The following is a 19,252-nucleotide window of genomic DNA, read 5'->3' as shown; positions in this document are numbered from 1 at the left end:
TATTTTCTTCCCATCTTTATTGATAACTTTTTTTATAATGTTTGTGGTTTTCACAATTTCGTGACCAATTTTTTTTAGTTCATCAGTAATCTCTTGCTCTTCGCAAGTTGGAGGTAAACCTCTGATTACTGCTCTATAATTTTTTTCACTTTTCAGTTGATAAGTGTGGTACACTATGTCTGATAGATCATCTCCTTCTATCGAGGATAATTCCTCTAGGATCTTTTTTGTTTTTCTGTAGTCGTCTTCGTTCGCTACAGTGACTTTTATATCGTTATCTGAAGTAGCTCGAAATCTGGCTGAGTTAGCAACCGATAAGATTTTTTCACTGAATTTATTAAAATTCGTGACGTTGCTCACGTAAATTGGTGGTGGTGTTGGTGGCATTTTTATTTTTTGTTTTTTGTCGTTTTTTGGAGATTCATCTGGTATCGTGGAACCTTGGCCAACCTTTCGTCTCCGTTTTGATGATTGTTTAACCGTCTGAAATTCGTTTTCAAGTTCATCTTCATCGGTGATGTATTCTATACGGTGTTCAGTTTCCGCATTTTTTGATTGAATTGATTTGATAGAGTTTTCGAGCTCTATTATTTTTTTTGCATTGTCATCATTTAACTTTTTAAGTTGTTCATTTTCACTAACTATTGCACATATATTGTCATATTCTGTTTTGGTTAATTTATAAACATTGCTGACTGATGTCGGGCTTGTTTTTTGTTTATCTTTTTTTGTGAACATTATGTCTGTTTGTTTAATTAGTTCAAGAACATGTTCAATTTATTGTTAACTTTTTCACTGCACTGTTATGATATTACTTAATTATGTAAAACACTTGCACCTGCACTTTGAGTGTATGCATATTACATTATTGTTTTGATACTTTTTTTTTAAATTAGCTAACTGCTTAATTTTATGAGTGATTACAAAGCACGTCTGTTCACTCCGACTGTTGAAATTGGAAAGTGACCACCAAAATAGTTTTTTTCCTAACACATGCAAGGCGTTGAGATACGTTTGCAACACGGGTCGGAGTCGATGTCTGGAATCAAATTCGCCACAAAAATCCTTTTAGCTTAAATTGATAAAAACGTTTTTCCTAAAAGACGAAGTCGCGATATTTGAACACTAGTTAGGAAAACTTATTTTTCAGAACTCATTAGACGCCATAGACCTCGTTTATTCCTATAGTTGGTAACTAAGCGTACACCACTCGAGACTGGTGCACACACTCTTAGAGACTGTCGCTTTACATCAGCCTCAAGGTTTGCACCTTCGTGTATTATGAACTTTACGACGAGGATCTGCCGTCTGTGGAAGGAAAGGGTCTTAGTGACTTTTTATCAAGCGCCGGTAAATTTCCATGATTTTTGAAGCAAATGCCTTGGGAGTTGGGAACAAAGGATCTTTGATATGTGTTTCTGCGTGTCTAGTTGAACAACGAATATCCCTAAATCTGGAATCTAATCTAAGCGTACACACTAAATACACTCAAATAACTGATTGTCCTTTTTTTCTATTTTCAGAGGAAAATTTGCTACCGTACGCCGGGCCGTACACAAAAAAACTGGCGTTCATTTTGCTGCCAAATTTTTGAGACGCAGGCGTCGAGCTCAATGTACATTGAAGGAAATTGGCCATGAAATTGCGATTTTAATGATGTGTGCCGACTCAAAGCATATCGTCAAATTGAATTCAGTACACGAAACCAAATCGGAAACCGCACTAATTCTGGAGTTGTAAGTATTGACCACTCGTTGTTTAAATGACTTGAACTCATAAAAATGTCCATTGGCATGTATCAAACCGTTCATTATTGCTTCGTCTCATAATTACAATTTTTACGTAACTTCCAGAGCGACTGGTGGTGAGTTACAAGCAATTTTAGACGACGAACGGGTCTTGACTGAAGCACAAGCTCAAATTTGTATGCGAGAAATTCTAAAGGCTCTACAGTACTTGCACAAGAAATACATTGCCCACTTGGATATTAAACCACAAAATATATTGCTATGCGGTGATAAAGTTGAAGGTAGTTCACCTTCGTCACAATCAATATTTGGCTGGATTAATCATCGTCGTTTTTCGTTCTTCATAGATGGTCTTAAACTTTGTGATTTTGGTATTTCACGGATTGTCGTTGATGGCGGAAAAGTACGTGAAATTTTAGGCACCGCCGATTACGTGGCACCCGAAGTACTTCAATTCGAACCGTTATCACTGAAAACGGACATTTGGTCAGTCGGCGTATTAACGTATGTCTTACTAACTGGATGCAGTCCATTTGGTGGCGACACAAAGCAGGAAACGTTTCTCAATATTTCCAAATGTTTATTGACCTTCCCCGAAGAACTGTTCGAAGATGTGTCACCCGTTGCCATCGATTTCATTAGATGTGCACTCAGAGTAAAGCCAGAGTAAGTTTAACCAAAATCTGACCTTGGTCGGGCAGTTAAATTTAAGTGTTTCATTTTCCGTTTCAAGGGATCGATTGTCAGCCACAGAATGTCTTGAACATTGTTGGCTCAGTGAGGACCTTCCGCGTTTGACAATGCCAAGCAATGCTTTCAAAGACTGCAGTGATTTGTTAGACAATAATTTTACCACAATCGATACATCAATCGCACACAATGGAACAAACGGAGTATACCACAACAAATACAATTCAATCAATGAATCATCGGAAGAAACAGTCGATGCTGATGTAGCAGTACAATCGAACAAAGACTATAACAAAGAAAATATCTTAGGTAACAGCAATCAAAGTAAATACAGCATACAAGCATCGTCAATGGCAGCAGTCACAGGTGTTTTAAATGGATCAAATACACCACCATCAGTTCCAATTAGTGATTACAAATTCGAAGATCGCAACGACGATCTCGTGAATCCCACATTATCAACGTCAACTATTACCATCAATCCATGCGAGATGAATCGTCATCAATCGTCACTGTTTCCCGATGCACCAACAACGCCAAAAGTATGTCGAAAATCGTCGCCCGATTCACCGCCCAGCGTTAAGGCTCTGGTGAAAAAATTCCAATTAGAAAATTCGGATGCCATTTCAACGTCATCGACGAACGGAACGAATGGCCACGGTGACACCGACGGTACGACATGCGAGGAGGATTTTTGTTCGGCCCGATGCAGTGTGAATTGTATGCCATGCGGTCCGGGATGTCGGCACTTGAACGGTCGCAAATCGATTGGTATCGATCAGGGTATTATTTGCTAGCTAAAGGCCAACGTGTTTCGTTTGCAGCAATGCTTTCGTTGCACATTGCGAAAATAATTTTTATTTTGAATTTTTTTTTCATCAATTTTTTTACAAGTTTTTTTCTTTCCCTAATTCCTAATTATTATCATTATTTTGCAATGTTGATCATCGTCAATTACTATTAATCGCCTATCGTATTGGATATGTTTGTTGGCATGTCCTCCGATTTGATTTTTTTAGAGAAATCTTTTTTCGTTATTTTTTTTGAAATTCATCTTTGAATCCAATTTGAATTCGTTTGGTTTACCAATGTCTCTGTGACAGAGATGCAGCGTAAATGGAAATATATAACAACTAGATGATAAGTGAATGGTTTTTTTTTCTCATTCAATTACAAGTCAAATGTGTACTAATTGTAATTTCTCATAAATGTATGCCTTCAATGATCTTTAATTCGATTGCAAAGCAGTTCTGCAGGGATAGAAAAAATATTTTAAAGAAATTGTTAACTGGATTTGGATTTGGATTACTGCAGTATAGTAGAGAGTTCAAATCGCGTATGGCGTGAAAAAATTTAAAGGAAACAGCAAAACAATGAAGACAATAAACAAAAGACAATCTTTCCTAATAATTGAAATAATTTAGTAGAAAATAGTGGTTCGTTTCTTCGATTCTCCTTCTTTCTCCTCTTCATTCTGCAAGCATAGCCTATTTTAACGAATTTTTGTCCGGAATTTTTAGGACTTTTGAAGAATTTTCAGGAAATAATTCTGTAAAATTCTAAAAATTCCTGAATTCTTGAAATTCTGGGAAATTCTTTGATTAAAGAATTTTTGGGTATTTTAAGGGTTTTCAGGAATTTTTAAAAACTTTGAAACAACCTCAAAATTCTTTAATTAATTCTTTTTAGGAATTTTCTAGACTATGTTTCCATTTTTTTTTATTCGTACTTTGTGATACATTATTCCCAGCTTCTAATTTAAAACCACAATTCGTTTCAAACCTGCGCTACATTATCATCATGTGATCCACAATACAGAACGCGATCGCATGCGTCCGCGTTGAAACCTTACGCTACAGAAGTACAAAGTAGAAGGTTCGGAGGGACAATCTCATTATGTCTATCTGATAAACATAATTTAAGCTGTTCCTCTTTACTATTATCTTCTATCAATTCAAATGAGTCGAAAATACCAATTAATATCGGTGGTTTGCCAACTCTGGCAGAGTCGATTTTTCTTCTTTTCCACATTCCTCTTTATGAACCATGAGAGCATTTAATGAATTTCTAGTCTAACCAGTTTTTTTGAACATTTTGTCTTGTCCCCATCCTAACTTAATTTATCGTTAATTCTCAAGCCCGGACTGGTGTGGCGACCTGGAAAATCTTGCTTTAAACATTAGGGTTTATTTTAAGGGAATTCCTTAATTGTTAATTGTTAAAAGATGTTACATCGAAGTTCTTCCGTTGTTTATACAGCCTTTTTAGTTGTTTTACCTTTGATCTGAAACAATTACATCGGCATGATATTTTACAAGATTTAATGGAAACCATAATTCGAGAATTTTAGGGAATTTCTGGAATTTAATTCCCTGAAATAAGCCACATTTTAAACTTGTTCTCATTTTTTCTCATTTTTTGCGTTTAGCGCACAAGTGCGCCTTTCGGTAGCCAGTTCGGACCTGATTAAATAATGTATCCGCGAAACCAAAGCACAGTGCTTTGGCGAAACGGATCTTATTTCGAAATAATTTTTGAAAGAAAGTTACAACAAAAAACGAGTTTGGCTACTGCAGTAAATCTGCAGTATAATTAAATTGAAATTCTAACTTGTGGTAATCATATATAAATGTGCAAATTAATGGTTCTATGAAATGTTATCCAATATATGGTGTAACAGAAATTAAAAATGTAACGAGAAATGTCCGTCGTAGATGAAAATCGATATTTTTAGAGTGAAAGAAAATTGTAAACAAAAAATAAATTGAAAATTTGCTGTTCCAGTGTTATAGATATATCATACGGTACTCACATGAGTCCTCACATTTACTGTTCAATTTTGTCTTAAAATTTGAATGGAAAATATTGTGGTAGCTTTAACAAATTATACGAAAAATTGAGCTTCTAACAACGACCTTCTAATCAATTTTCTTTGTTGTTCAGAAATGATGAATTGTTGTTGTTGTTTATAGATAAACAAAAAAAGAAAAATGGTGAAAAAAAATGATAAAAATTAAATTGTTCTTGTTCAATTTGTAGACATCGAATGTTAGTTGACTTATGTGGAGAGAAAAAAAATTATGGAAAAAAAATTGAAAGATAAACCAATCCAATTATTACTCGTAACGTTAGAGAGTTATAGTTAATATAAATAAAAAGTTAAAATGTATTTGAGAAAATTGTCATTATAATTACTGTGTCTAACCAAAACCAGAAATTCATATCCGCATCTACTGTTACTATCTAAAATATATCAGTCTAACGTGTATTACATATTAAGGAAGAAAAATTAATTAATTTTATCATTAATTTAGTGCCAGACAAAGTGTTTGTAAGAAATTTAAGAGACATTTTTTTTTGAGCAGCTATACCACAAAACGTATTTTGCAGATAAACAGAAGTAAAAAAAAAAAACAAAAAATTAATAGTTCTGCTTGTATTCCTTTTGAAATACTGAAGAAGAAAAAATATAGTTACGATAGTGACCAAAATTGTAATTAAAGCCAAAATCTAGTAGGAGTCATTGTGACCCAGCTTCATTTAATGTCTACGCAGACACGCACTAATGTGTAAAAGTGACGTTCATAAAATCTTGGTCCTAACTCGTGCCTTAACTGAAATGTTAAACTTACGATCTGTTGTCAACCATGGCTTTGCCTCGTTCACAGTTTTGACATCTATTTATATTAGTGCATATGGTATGATTATATCGATTATGCAATGGAATTGTAAAAAATTGAACTTTTTTCATTCGTCGTTTTAAAGACGTATGAGGGGTCTTTTTATCACTTATTTCAGTAAAGCCAGTGACGAAGATTTTTGTGAAATTTTTTTCGGAGTTTCACGTTTGCTTTCGAAAGCTCAATTACGTTAACAACTTCACATCCAGTGACAAAACCAACCCCATTTCGATACTTATTCCATTTGTTCAGACAGCGTCGGTTTGGAAATGAGAATGTAGGTCACAATAATATTTGGATCGCCGATTCCAATACGATTTCGGATTCAGTTGACGCGTGTTAACATGCTTTTTGATTCAAGTTGAACGAAAACAATATTCGTAATGTTGGACTGTCGAACGAATGACCGAGACGAAACAGTGACATATTTTTGAAACGGATCCGGAGATATTACCGTCTAAACTAAAATTTCTGCACAATTGTAGCATGGAAAGTAGTGGTTGTTTCATATAGCGAACATTTCGTCCATACATCATAATTGATCGAAGAATTCGGAGATCTGACGTTTCGAATCCATTTCACTTTGTCGTTATTGTCTGTGGCTTTATTAATAACACGGACGTGTAGTGTGGCGCCACCAGTCTCCGGACATTTATCAGTATTCGTAAAAAAGATTATGAAGGAAAGAACAATACATGTTCGACTATTGGTACATGTCCGGAGACTGGTGTACCCACACTTTGTCAATTTATTGATTGACGGGACAATTTGGTCTACATTACAATTTTGAATGCAAAGGAAAAAATTAATTTTCTCATTTTGTGCTATTGCTTTTTTGGGAAGAAAATCATGAATTATGTAACGAAAAGGCAGTGCCTTAAACGCAACAAAACCAATTAAATTATCATCACTTAAAAAGTCTTTTAAAACAAAGGAATAAACAGAGGAATTATATGGGAAGCAGAGTTAATACGTTGAATGTAAATGGAACGAAAACGTTTTTAAACGAAAAGAAGAAAAGGAAAGCGGGAATTTTAAAAAATAAATATATTGTTAACATATTTACTGTGAAAATTAAACAAAGCAAAATACAAATTTTACGTTGTAAATAATGAAAAAATATATTTTGGAGTGGATAACAAAACTTTCCTAATGATTCAGAGAAAAAGAAGATAGATGAAGAAAATGAAGGAATTTTTTTTTTACTTCACTGTAAATTTTGGGCCAAAGACAAAAGTTGGAAATTTATTTAAATGAAAAAGAAAAGATAAAAGTAAAAAAAAATTTATCCATCATCAGCACAGCGAAAGTTGTACCGTATTTACTCTACATTTTGTGATAAATTTTAAGAATTTTAAAATAATTTTATGAATAATTCCATTTCAGTAGCCATTGTTAAACAGACAAAAGCAAATCACCCAAACGCCAACGAAAATTAATATTAACCAAGTGATTCGACATTACATGCAATGTGATTATCTAAATATATGAATGTATTCACACCAATCCATGTCTAACCCGATCATCACACATCGTCATTGTACATTTATTTTAATCATTTGCTTTAGTTCGGCAATTTATCTAGACTTTAACATTATTTGTACTATACGTTTTACCCAATCCGCCATTTATTATTAACCAGTAGCGCAATGTGTCCAGATAGCTTTTATATCCAACTTTTATCGAATCCAAAAAAAAATGTATACAAAGCCGTACTAAATAAATTATTTCTTTAAAGAAAAAGATACAAACAAAATAGTTAGGAGCAATCGGTTACAATTTATTATCGCCCCATGACTCGCAGAAATAATGTAGAAATTCCATTGTATCAATCCTTCACGAAAATGAAATCAATTTAACTCGGTAAAATTGAAGTCTGATCGGTTAAGCCTTATTTATGCTTTAAACTTTTGGTGCTATTTTCAGGAAAACAATTTCTCTTATTTTCTTGAAATTTCTTAGACTTTCCCATATTTTCTTTAACTTTTCAAAAAAAAAATGCGAAAATTCGACAAAATTTAGGAAATGAGAAAAAATTTAACAAAATGTGGGAAAAAAGAACCTTTTTCGGATACATTTTTGGACTATAAGTATTGGTTTTTCTTAAGTCGGTTCAATATCTTTTGTCTCAGTTTTTTATTGATGCTCCAAGGAATCCGTACCGGTGATTTCACCTATGACGACACTAATTAATCACTTCATTCTATAACTTTAGTGTTAGTTACATCAGCGAATTTTACAGTGAACATCAGAGCTTATTTTCGGGATCTTAAATTTTAGAAAAAATCGCAAACATTTTTTTTAGAATTTCTCAGAACTTACCAGAGTTAAAATTCCCGAAAATAGCCTTCTTGACCATTTTGTTAAAATAGCATAATTTTCCTGGATAAATCGTCTATGGAAAACTTTAAGGTCAAAATAATTATCGACTACATAGTCCTCACTCTACTACTTTATCTTGTTATTTCATTCATAAGTCTTATCCTCTGGTTTATCACAAAATGTAGTTTAAGATGTGAAACTTGACTGTAAATAAAACAAAAATGATTCGTTCAATTTATAAATTAAAAGAAGAAAATGCAAATGTCGGTTTTTTCCACAATAAACTTTACATTTATTCATTTCTAAGACATTTATTTACTCGTAACTTTTAAGTTTGTATAAAAATTTAGCCCTTAATTTTAATTGATAAGATTTTTTTTTTAAATTTAATTTTTAATATTCCTTCTTTGATGTCCTTATGTAATCTTATATTTACACGAATAATAATTTTTTTGTCAAATTGATTTTTCCTATCAATAAAAAAAACGTACAACAATGCACGTTGTTTCTTTTTAATATTTTTAATTGTGTAATTTTGTCAATATTTTTTTTTTATTTAATTTACTTAACTTTACAGTTTAGTGTACTTTTATGACAGTTTTTGATTTACTTTTAAAAAGATGAAACGAAATTAGTTGAGTTTCCAGCGAAACTTTAATTAATGAAAAATGAAAAAAACATGTAAATTGATATGAAAAATGGATTTAAAATTGTTTCAATTTTGTTGTAAATTTAAAAACTTACAATAAATGTGTACGGAAAATGTTAAAAAATTACATTCGTTTTTTATTTCTTGCCTTTTACGGCAATCTGACACAATCTCTGACAATTGTTAGGCTAAAGTAACAACTCACCGCAGGTATTAGCTAAATTAAGGGCACGTGAATTATACCAGACACCAGGATAATAGGAAACAAATTAGCAATGTGGTTTGCCCGTTTTCTTTAATTCGTACTAAATAGCCTCAATACAACTTACACACACACTCCCCGAGGAGTGTGTGTGTAAGTTGTATTGAGGCTATTTAACTATAACAATTACTACAGATTTCTCACAATTAGGTACGACTATTCGACACTTCGATCATTTTGAAACGATTTTTTCGTAGGCGTTTTGAAATAAGCAGATTGTTTTGAAACGATAAACCTGAATGAAATCGAAATTCTAAGCTGTAAAATCATAATGTTGAGCTATTTCATGATAAGTGGGCTGGAAGATACGCTCAGAGTGTACAAACATGTGGATTACGTAACTCTATCGTACCCGTAAACATAGTGAAGCTTGTAACCCTATTATGTAAACCAATTGCCGAAAGTAAAATTCTTATGAAATGTGTTCAGATTATCTTAAAAATTATGAAACCCCGTACAAAGTTAAATTTCTAGCTATTCTATACGGCTAACTTATTTCACCGACAACGACTGCAGGAAATTCCTGCCAGGAATAAACGATAAGCTTAGACTTATGCGATTTAACATATAAGAAATACTCGAGTTCTAGAACTAGATGGTAGATCATGTGGAGTGATGCAATTGGAGGAACTAATCTCCTGTCTCCTCAATAATACCGATAAGTTAGTAAGTAATCCAAAAAATCCTGGCAAATCCAGAAAAATCCTTAATTTTTTAAACTGGGAAGAGAATGGACTACATGGAGTGATGGACCTAAAACAACTAACCTACTACCAGTAATTCCAAAAGTCAAAACAGAAACCAAAAAATTCCTGGAAAATCCCTAGACATCATCGAGTTCCTGAAATGTGAAGTGACGGTTTTGTGGGAACTGACCTACCACCACGTCAATAATCCCAAAATTCCAGAAGGTAACCCTGAAGGGCGATATAATCCTTGAAAATTTTTGAGTTCTGGAGCAAAATAGCACCTTTTCGTTCCTATCTGCGGAATCACCCGACTTTGCTCATCTTCGAACTTGACCTCACTTTCAGGACTACTTTTCAGGAGAAAAAAAAGTTTCTTAAAATCGGATTCGATTCACTCAAGTTATCGAGGAAGGTCATATTGGAACTTGTCTCTCCGTTTTTGTCTCGCTCCAACATCAGTACGTTGTGGGTTCGAAGACCGTGAATGTTGTGCAGAAACCACTTTTCTACTGTGTTTTTCTTGGCGAAGCCTGTAGAACTTAACTGATGGTTGAGGTGGACCTGGCAGACGTTGGTTGGCCTTTGAATAATTTTTTTTGGAATTTTGTGACGTCAAGCTTAAACTTCTCTTTGTCGACAGTTTCGGCAATCTCGTGATCAACATTTTTCGATCTATAGACTGTTTGCCTGTTGTTCCAGCTTCGTAGCAAGTGTAGTTGTTTCTATTGTCACGCTGAAAAATTTGTACAATGAATCCATAGAGCTCTGTTAGCGCAATTAATTCGCTGAATGTACCAAAGTTGCCAGACTTAGTCATGTATACCTTCGGTACGATTGCCTGATGCTTTCGTTTTGCTGTTCAGCCGACAGAATTCCGCGAAAATATGTAGTTAACTGCTTTCATTCGCAAGGCATTCACTGTTAAAGGTCCTTCCTCATATTCAGTGTTGTTCTGATTTCTACGAAGCTCAGAATCGATGAAAATAAACAGTCGCCGTCGTAGCCAACTTCTTCGATGTTGAAAAATCCGCATTCCTCGATCTAACGGCTCTCGATTTGAAACAAATTCAGTTGATCTTTTAGTTGAGTTTGAGTCCTCGTGATCCTTGTCGTCATCATAGAGCGGAGCGGTGACTTATTGGCCGCTAGCGCGTTGTTAATGCATTGTTGTAGTCACGGCAGAGTAAAGTTAACCAGGCAGGTGTGGACGTTTGACAAGGGACCTGAATAATCTAGTAGCCCTATATTTTTTGCGGATAAAATTTTTCAATTTATGTTAGCGTTCATTTGAGTTCATTTTCATACAGTGTATTAGGTCCCTTATTTGACGTTTCGAAAATGAACCACTCATGCCTGGTTTATTTTACTCTGACGTGTTGTAGTGGATCGATATGGTAACGTAATGAAACGATACAAATTAAGACGAGATTTTGCGCAGGTAGGTATGCCGGTATTTTTCGCACACGACGTCTTGTCGACCTCGGCTTCGCCTCGGATCGTCAATCGACATCTAGTGCGAAAAAGTACCTTCATACCTACCTTGGTATATAAATAACTATTAGGCGGCTCATATTTACAACAACGACAAATTCAACATGCCAAAAATTGATTTTTTCGTGTGTGCAAACAGTGATGTCGGTTTATAGATTTCGAATTTCAACCGCTGACGTAGATATGTCTTAACCTGTTCTTTCAGAACCTTGCATTTTTGCACACAACAAACACAGCAGACAGAAATGATTTTAAAATTTAGTTCCTTCAGCGGCAACTCCTCGCCGTTATTTCAACGAATCTACAGAAAAGGTTTTGCTTGACAAAACGAAACCATCAGTCACTCATATATTTAAATATGGCTTCAAAACAGTCATCTGTATCGCCGCTTCAATCCTTGCTTAATCAAAATCGTTTCAAATGTGTGACGGTTCTGAGCTATTCGAAAATAGCTTCGTTTCTGCTTTCGCATTCAGTTTTGTCCGAAGACCAACATGTGGCAATCAAAAAAGCTTCTACCGACTCCACGGACCGCATGGATGATTTGTTGTCGTTGTTGTACCAGTTGTAAGTGTATAAATGGACAAAAGAAAATGTCTTGAAATTCCAACAAAAGACTTTTCCGTTTCTCGTGAACAGGAACTCGATCGATGCATTTCATCAGTTTCGGAATGCAGTCATGGCTTGCGGACACTTTCGTTTGGCTGAATCGTTAGTGTTGGATGACCGCAAATCTGATGAACTCAGTCCCGTTTTGAATCCGACGGTAATGACATTATGTCCTTCTTTCAAGTTCAAGCCTTTGTCGTGCGGAGTTTCAATTTATTGAAATTTCGATCAAGAATGGGGCATCTTTTGAGAATCAAGTTGGCTTTCAAAAATCTTCAGAATTAAGAAATTGGCCTCTCAGTGACCAGTACTTCATGAATTTTCAGATACTTGCAGAAGTGTTTGCCCACTTGCCAAAAAGTGAATTGTGGAATGTGCGACGCGTTTGTCACGTCTGGAACGATGTCGTATGCACGCCCAGCCTAATGTCGCCAACGGTCCATTTGAAGAGCCAGAACGATTTGAGCCTCTGCGTTACATCGACAACTACATTTTACAAGGTGGCTACCAACTTTCGATTGAGCATAAACGAATTTTCAGCTGCCGATAAAAGTTTGTGGACGAAATTTTCTGAACGTTTTGGCAACAACATCAAAGCGCTGGATTTAACAAAACAACTGAGCCGCGACGCTGTTAAGGTGATATTCTCGAAAGATATCCAGAAATTTTTCGTGAATCTGATCCGGTTACGAGTTAATGTTTCGTTGGAACCGTCATTCGTAGAAGAAACACCACTGTCGTTCCTTGCGCAGTTAAAACATTTGACTATTGAAGCGACTGAGGAACAATCGGAATACGGTCAGATAGCGTTTTTATCAAAACTTCTCAAACTTGACCATCAACTGGAATCGCTAGCACTGCTTCGGCACTTTTGTATTGGAGAATTTCCATCGGACATACTACCGAACCTGTTCAGAACCAGCACCATCGAATCAATCGAAATTGTTTCTCATGGAGTTCCCTTTCTGAGCGACAATGAATTCAAAGCAATGACGAATACGAAAAACGCTCCGTCGAAATTGCAAAACATAAAATTTCTTGACATTTCAAGCCTTACCAAAAGCATCGTTATTCATAAATTTTTGGTTTCTCATCGTCGTACGTTGAAGAGAATTACTTTCCCGTCATGCAATGTTTCCTTGGTCGATTTACCGAAATTGGACGCTTTGGTATATTTGAACGGCAGTGTTAACATGGATTCACATTCCTTGTCATTTTGCACTCAATTTCCCAGCCTCGAACAATTGCAACTCACAATTATCGGTAGAGTGGACATTCGCCGATTGGACAAATTTAAACATAATGCTCTGCGATCGTTGCATGTGACGTTGCAGCTGAGTGTAGGGCTAACAACTGATGATGGTGCAATGAAAGCATTGAAAGCGTTCATTTCGTCGTGTTTTCCTAATTTGAAAAAACTTGAAATCAATAAGGATTAATCTGCTGTGGGGATTTTGATTCTTTCTTTGTTTAACGTCCTCGTTGTCGTCACCATACATCAACAAAAATTTTATTTAACTATTTTCTTTCAATTTTTTTTAACTCCTGAATGGATCTGATGAAATAAATTTGTGATCGAATGGATAAGAAAAACTGGGTTTCTTAGGTCTAGTTCACAGGTGCTCAAGTTCAAGATTATGGTTTTTTGATGTGAAGTGATCGCTAATTCACGCCGTAAGTGTGCCTAAAATTTGAATTTTAAGTGAACGATTCGATGAAAAAGTGAATCAAATAGTACATTTCGTACCTAGGACTAAAAGTCTCTTTTAGAGTGTGAGAAGTTTCCAGACAGAGCCGAAGGTGAATTCGCTAAAAAAGACTTTTAGTCCGTGGTACGAATAGTATTTTTCATATTAGACGGAGAAAAAGTGCTACTTTTCGGGTCCTAGGTATGAAAAAACACAGTACCGGACTGGCTCGAAAAAGCCCATCGGGGGCTCCATGCAACTCAATTTAAAAAGGCCCACAAATTAAAAATTCTCATACAAAAATCCAAAAGGCCCATCGGGAATTCCCCGAATTCACCATATGGCCAGTCCGGGCCTGAAAAAACACATTTCAACGCTTCCCTGTATGAAAATGACGCTACGTTAAAAAGACCTCCGCACTTTCCATTTTGAACTTCGACCGCACTTACTGCGTGAATTAAGGTAAGTGATATAGTAGCCCTGCATAAAACGATATAAACCCATAGTTAGAAGAATTACAACGAAAAAAGATGTGGTCGTGTGAGCTAGTAATCGTATAACTCAGTTTTCGCAAATGCAACCTGTTCTACTTTTATTTTACCGATTATTTTCAGTTATTTCGAATTTTAGGAACAGCGAATAGCGTTCATTTACCTATTCGCAGTTGAGTATGAATAGTCCCTTCGATCCTTCGAAGCAACTTTCCAGCGGTCAGCGACATCTAAGGCACACTCATGATAATTGTTCGTCACTAAACTACTTAATTGTGGCTTGCTGCTAGTCTCAGCTTTCCAAAAACACCACATTTTCTATTTGTCACGTCAACAGTGCCGTGCTTAAATTGAGTGCTTAAATGAGGTTTGTCAAAAGTGCTATTCATGACAGCTGCCATATAGAGTACTATTTTGTATGAAATTTTATCCCCACTATTTTTACAGTGTAAAATTTTGTATGGAACACTGTCAAGTTTCAGTACCCTACTTAGAGTATCACTTTTGCTTGAAGTGCGTTAGGTTAGTCTATCTAAGATGAAATTTTAAGCATGACTTCAGAAAACGGTAACAAAACACAAATATCGGCATTATTTTGCTTTTTTCATAACTTTTACAACTTTCTTTACAACCATAATGAAACAAATCATCCCAACCAGAATTAAGCAGTTTGGTGGCGAAAAATGATCACTGAGTTGTCGTTGAGTTTCACAACGTTGGACCACTGTAAACCAAGGCTGTATACTTTGGGGAGGTCACGCAGATCGCCATTTTATTAGATACGCGGGAACACACCTTTTCCATACAAACAAATTCACCAAAATTGAATTTGTATGGCGTGGTGAATTTTTTGTATGAAACGTGGTGTGTAACCCGCGTATCTGCATCTGCGTGACCTCCCAAAAGTATACAGCCTTGCTGTAAACTTCTTATGTAAAAGGTTTTAAAAAAACAAGGCATCAGAACAGTCGGAGCGTTTGCTACGACTGAGCCCCGTACGACCCGTAAACCTATTTAGCCCGAAACCATTATACGTCCATAGCCCTAATAAGCCCGTAACCCTTATTCGTCCGATATCAAAATGCTTCCGTAACCTTATTGCGTACTTGACATCATTGTCTATTTTTGCAAATTGTAAACTGTAAGCGTTCATCTTTAAAATTGCGCTTAGCGCAATTACAAAAGCCCGTACGAAGTACTTCTCAAGTATAAAACAAAAGTTTACGATGTAATCTTAGGAATCCGAATTTACAACTTTTTTTATCCCAATTTTCTTTCGGTATTGAATTATCTGTCAAACGAAACAAAAAGTAGCAAAATCTGATGAAATATACTCGATTTATGTGCAAAAAACACTTAGGGCCGAGCAGCGGCCTTAGTTCAAGGGCCCAAATTTGAAACTTTTTTCGCCACGTTCTTTTCTGTATTATATTACCTTCCATAGAAAACTAAATCTAGCAAAATCGGATAAGATTTACTCGATTTATGTGCAAAAAATACTTAGGGTCGAGTAGCGGCCTTAGTCCAAGGGCCCAAATTTGAAACTTTTTTAGCCACGTTCTTTTCGGTATTCAATTACCTTCCATAGAAAACTAAATCTAGCAAAATCGGATGAGATTTACTCGATTTATGTGCAAAAAACACTTAGGGCCAAGTAGTGGCCTTAGTCCAAGGGACCCAATTTGAAACTTTTTTCGCCACGTTCTTTTCGGTATTCAATTACCTTCCATAAAAAACTAAATCTAGCAAAATCGGATGAGATTTACTCGATTTATGTGTAAAAAACACTTAGGGCCGAGTAGCGGCCTTAGTCCGAGGGCCCAAATTTGAAACTTTTTTCGCCACGTTCTTTTCGGTATTCAATTATCTCTCAAACGAAACGAAACAAAAACTAACAAAATCGGATGAGATTTACTCGATTTATGTGCAAAAAACACTTAGGGCCGAGTAGCGGCCTTAGTCCAAGGGCCCAAATTTGAAACTTTTTCTTCCATCATTCTATTCGGCATTCAATTATCTCTCAAATGAAACAAAAACTAGCAAAATCGGATGAGATTTATTCGATTTATGTGCAAAAACTACTTAGGGCCGAGTAGCGGCCTTAGTCCAAGGGCCCAAATTTGAAACTTTTTTCGCAACGTTCTTTTCGGTATTCAATTACCTTTCATAAAAAACTAAATCTAGCAAAATCGGATGAGATTTACTCGATTTATCTGCAAAAAACCCTTAGGGCCGAGTAGCGGCCTTAGTCCAAGGACCCAAATTTGAAACTTTTTTGCCATCATTCTATTCGGCATTCAATTATCTCTCAAATGAAACAAAAACTAACAAAATCGGATGAGATTTATTCGATTTATGTGCAAAAACGACTTAGGGCCGAGTAGCGGCCTTAGTCCAAGGGCCCGAATTTGAAACTTTTTTCCCCACGTTCTTTTCGGTATTCAATTACCTTTCATAAAAAACTAAATCTAGCAAAATCGGATGAGATTTACTCGATTTATGTGCAAAAAACACTTAGGGCCGAGTAACGACCTTTGAGCCATCCCAACAAGCCTACATTGCATCTTACCCAAAAACAATGTTCAGCAACTTTGTTCTACTCGTCAATACCTTTCATTTGATATATCACAAGCAGGTATTGCGTGCGTATTTCGGTAGATATCGGCGAAAGACTGAAAAACACCTATAGGGCCCTAGCTCTGGAAGGGCCGGCCCTACCATGCCCATTTTCGAACTTGACCTTACTTTTGTCCATACCAATCGGGGAAAAAAAGAATTTTGAAAAAAGGTTGTGATTTACTCTAGCTAGAGGGGTCACGGACGGACGGACGGACGGACGGACGGACGGACGGACGGACGGACGGACGGACGGACATTTTTTTTATTGCGGATTTGTCATCTATGAACATAACCAAATGCTTTGCCCTTACTGGCTGCTTCCAATTCGACATGTTACAAACGGCATATTAATCTTATAAGCCCCCAGTACTTCGTACGGGGCTAAAAATTTTTTTTGATATTGGTAGAGGTAATGTCCCTCTACTAGAACAACTAAATACCACCTCTACGACTCAAGTATGCCCTCGCTACCAGTCTATCTGGAACCCACGAGACCAATTTTTAGCCCCGTACGAAGTACTGGGGGCTTATAAGATTAATATGCCGTTTGTAACATGTTGAATTGGAAGCAGACGATAAGGGCAAAGTATTTGTCTATGTTCATAGATAACGAATCCGCAATAAAAAAAATGTCCGTCTGTCCGTGACCCCTCTAGCTTGAGTAAATCACAACCTTTTTTCAAAATTCTTTTTTTCCCCGATTGGTATCGACAAAAGTAAGGTCAAGTTCGAAAATGGACATGGTAGGGTCGGCCCTTCCAGAGCTAGGGCCCTATAGGTGTTTTTCAGTCTTTCGACGATATCTACCGAAATACGCACGCAATAGCTGCTTGTGATATATCAAATGAAAGGCATTGACGAGTAGAACAAAGTTGCTGAACATTTTTTTTTGGGTAAGATGCAACGCTTGTTGGGAGGGCCCAAAGGTCGTTACTCGGCCCTAAGTGTTTTTTGCACATAAATCGAGTAAATCTCATCCGATTTTGCAAGATTTAGTTTTTTATGGAAGGTAATTGAATACCGAAAAGAACGTGTCGAAAAAAGTTTCAAATTTGGGCCCTTGGACTAAGGCCGCTACTCGGCCCTAAGTGTTTTTTGAACATAAATTGAGTAAATCTCATCCGATTTTGCTAGATTTAGCTTTTTATGGAAGGTAATTGAATACTGAAAAGAACGTGGCGAAAAAAGTTTCAAATTTGCTCTCTTGGACTAAGGCCGCTACTCGGCCCTAAGTGTTTTTTGCACATAAATCGAGTAAATCTCATCCGATTTTGCTAGTTTTTGTTTCATTTGAGAGATAATGGAATGCCGAATAGAATTATAGCAAAAAAAGTTTTAAATTTGGGTCCTTGGACTAAGGCCGCTACTCGGCCCTAAGTGTTCTTTGCACATAAATTGAGAAAATCTCATCCGATTTTGCTAGTTTTTGTTTCATTTGAGAGATAATTGAATGCCGAATAGAATGGTGGAAAAAAAGTTTTAAATTTGGGCCCTTGGTCTAAGGCCGCTACTCGGCTCTAAGTGTTTTTTGCACATAAATCGAGTAAATATCATCCGAGTTTGCTAATTTTTGTTTTATTTGAGAGGTAATTGAATACCTAATGGAAAGTTGGCAAAAAATTTTGGGTTTCTAAAATAATGTCGTAAATTGTTGGTTTTATTTGAGAGGTACTTCGTATGGGCTTTCGTAATTGCGCTATGCGCAATTTTAAAAATGAACACTTTCAGTAAATTTGAGCATGCCCAACTTGACTTGCATTTTGGTAACAGACGCATTAGAGGGTTGTAGACGTATTAGGGGTCCGGGCGTATTACGGCTACGTTCGTATTATGGCTACGGACGAAATAGGTTTAGAGTTCGTACGGGGCTAAGTCGCAGCAAACGCTCCGACTGTTCCGATGCCTTGTTTATACCATGACTATGAGAATTCCATACCTTATTGATTGCGACCCCAATCAGTTCTACCGCACTCACATAGCACTCCAGGGAGCCTTGGTCCGGGTGCTCCGGACTGCACTGTTAAAAATCAAAATTTTTTGTGGGAAGTTGTTTAGGGTCACAAGCAGACTAAGAATATACAAAAACATTTTTCGTGCCTTGGCCTCATGCATAAATTACGGAATTTTTCTCGTAATAGAAAAACTGCTACTGCCAACGGCAACAGCACAGGCAACTTAAAACATCCAAGGCTGTATACTTTGGGGAGGTCACGCAGATGCAGATACGCGGGTTACACACCACGTTTCATACAAAAAATTCACCACGCCATACAAATTCAATTTTGGTGAATTTGTTTGTACGGAAAAGGTGTGT

At 36.2% G+C, this 19,252-nt stretch overlaps 2 protein-coding genes across 2 annotated transcripts in view; both read left to right on the top strand.

The window, feature by feature from the left end:
* The window catches only part of LOC119068864 (death-associated protein kinase related), a 105,708-nt gene extending 101,860 nt beyond the window's left edge, over positions 1–3,848 (top strand). The window contains exons 2-5 of the mRNA XM_037172701.1: positions 1,524–1,736; positions 1,854–2,029; positions 2,096–2,414; positions 2,482–3,848. Of these exons, the coding sequence (XP_037028596.1) occupies positions 1,524–1,736; positions 1,854–2,029; positions 2,096–2,414; positions 2,482–3,235 (1,462 nt within the window). The 3' untranslated portion in view covers positions 3,236–3,848. The remainder of the gene's footprint in view (positions 1–1,523; positions 1,737–1,853; positions 2,030–2,095; positions 2,415–2,481) is intronic.
* Positions 3,849–11,810: 7,962 nt separating this feature from the next.
* Positions 11,811–13,682, top strand: LOC119068869. Its single transcript, XM_037172708.1, has 3 exons — positions 11,811–12,098; positions 12,171–12,297; positions 12,467–13,682. The coding sequence occupies exons 1-3, from the start codon at positions 11,890–11,892 to the stop codon at positions 13,577–13,579; spliced, it is 1,449 nt and encodes a 482-aa protein (XP_037028603.1). The 5' UTR covers positions 11,811–11,889; the 3' UTR covers positions 13,580–13,682.
* The last annotated feature ends 5,570 nt before the right edge of the window (positions 13,683–19,252 follow it).

This window comes from Bradysia coprophila (genome assembly GCF_014529535.1).
Source record: "Bradysia coprophila strain Holo2 chromosome X unlocalized genomic scaffold, BU_Bcop_v1 contig_20, whole genome shotgun sequence".
In the NCBI taxonomy this organism is placed as follows: Eukaryota; Metazoa; Arthropoda; class Insecta; order Diptera; family Sciaridae; genus Bradysia; species Bradysia coprophila.
The sequence above is the reverse complement of the archived record's forward strand: the minus strand, read 5'-3'. Positions and strand labels throughout refer to the sequence as shown.

Excerpts from the sequence above, each read along its gene's own strand:
- LOC119068869 (XM_037172708.1), top strand. The coding sequence starts at position 11,890 with ATGGCTTCAAAACAGTCATCTGTATCGCCGCTTCAATCCTTGCTTAAT. Across the intron at positions 12,099-12,170 it reads TTGTCGTTGTTGTACCAGTT|GAACTCGATCGATGCATTTC; the intron begins GTAAGTGTATAA and ends TCTCGTGAACAG. Across the intron at positions 12,298-12,466 it reads GTCCCGTTTTGAATCCGACG|ATACTTGCAGAAGTGTTTGC; the intron begins GTAATGACATTA and ends ATGAATTTTCAG.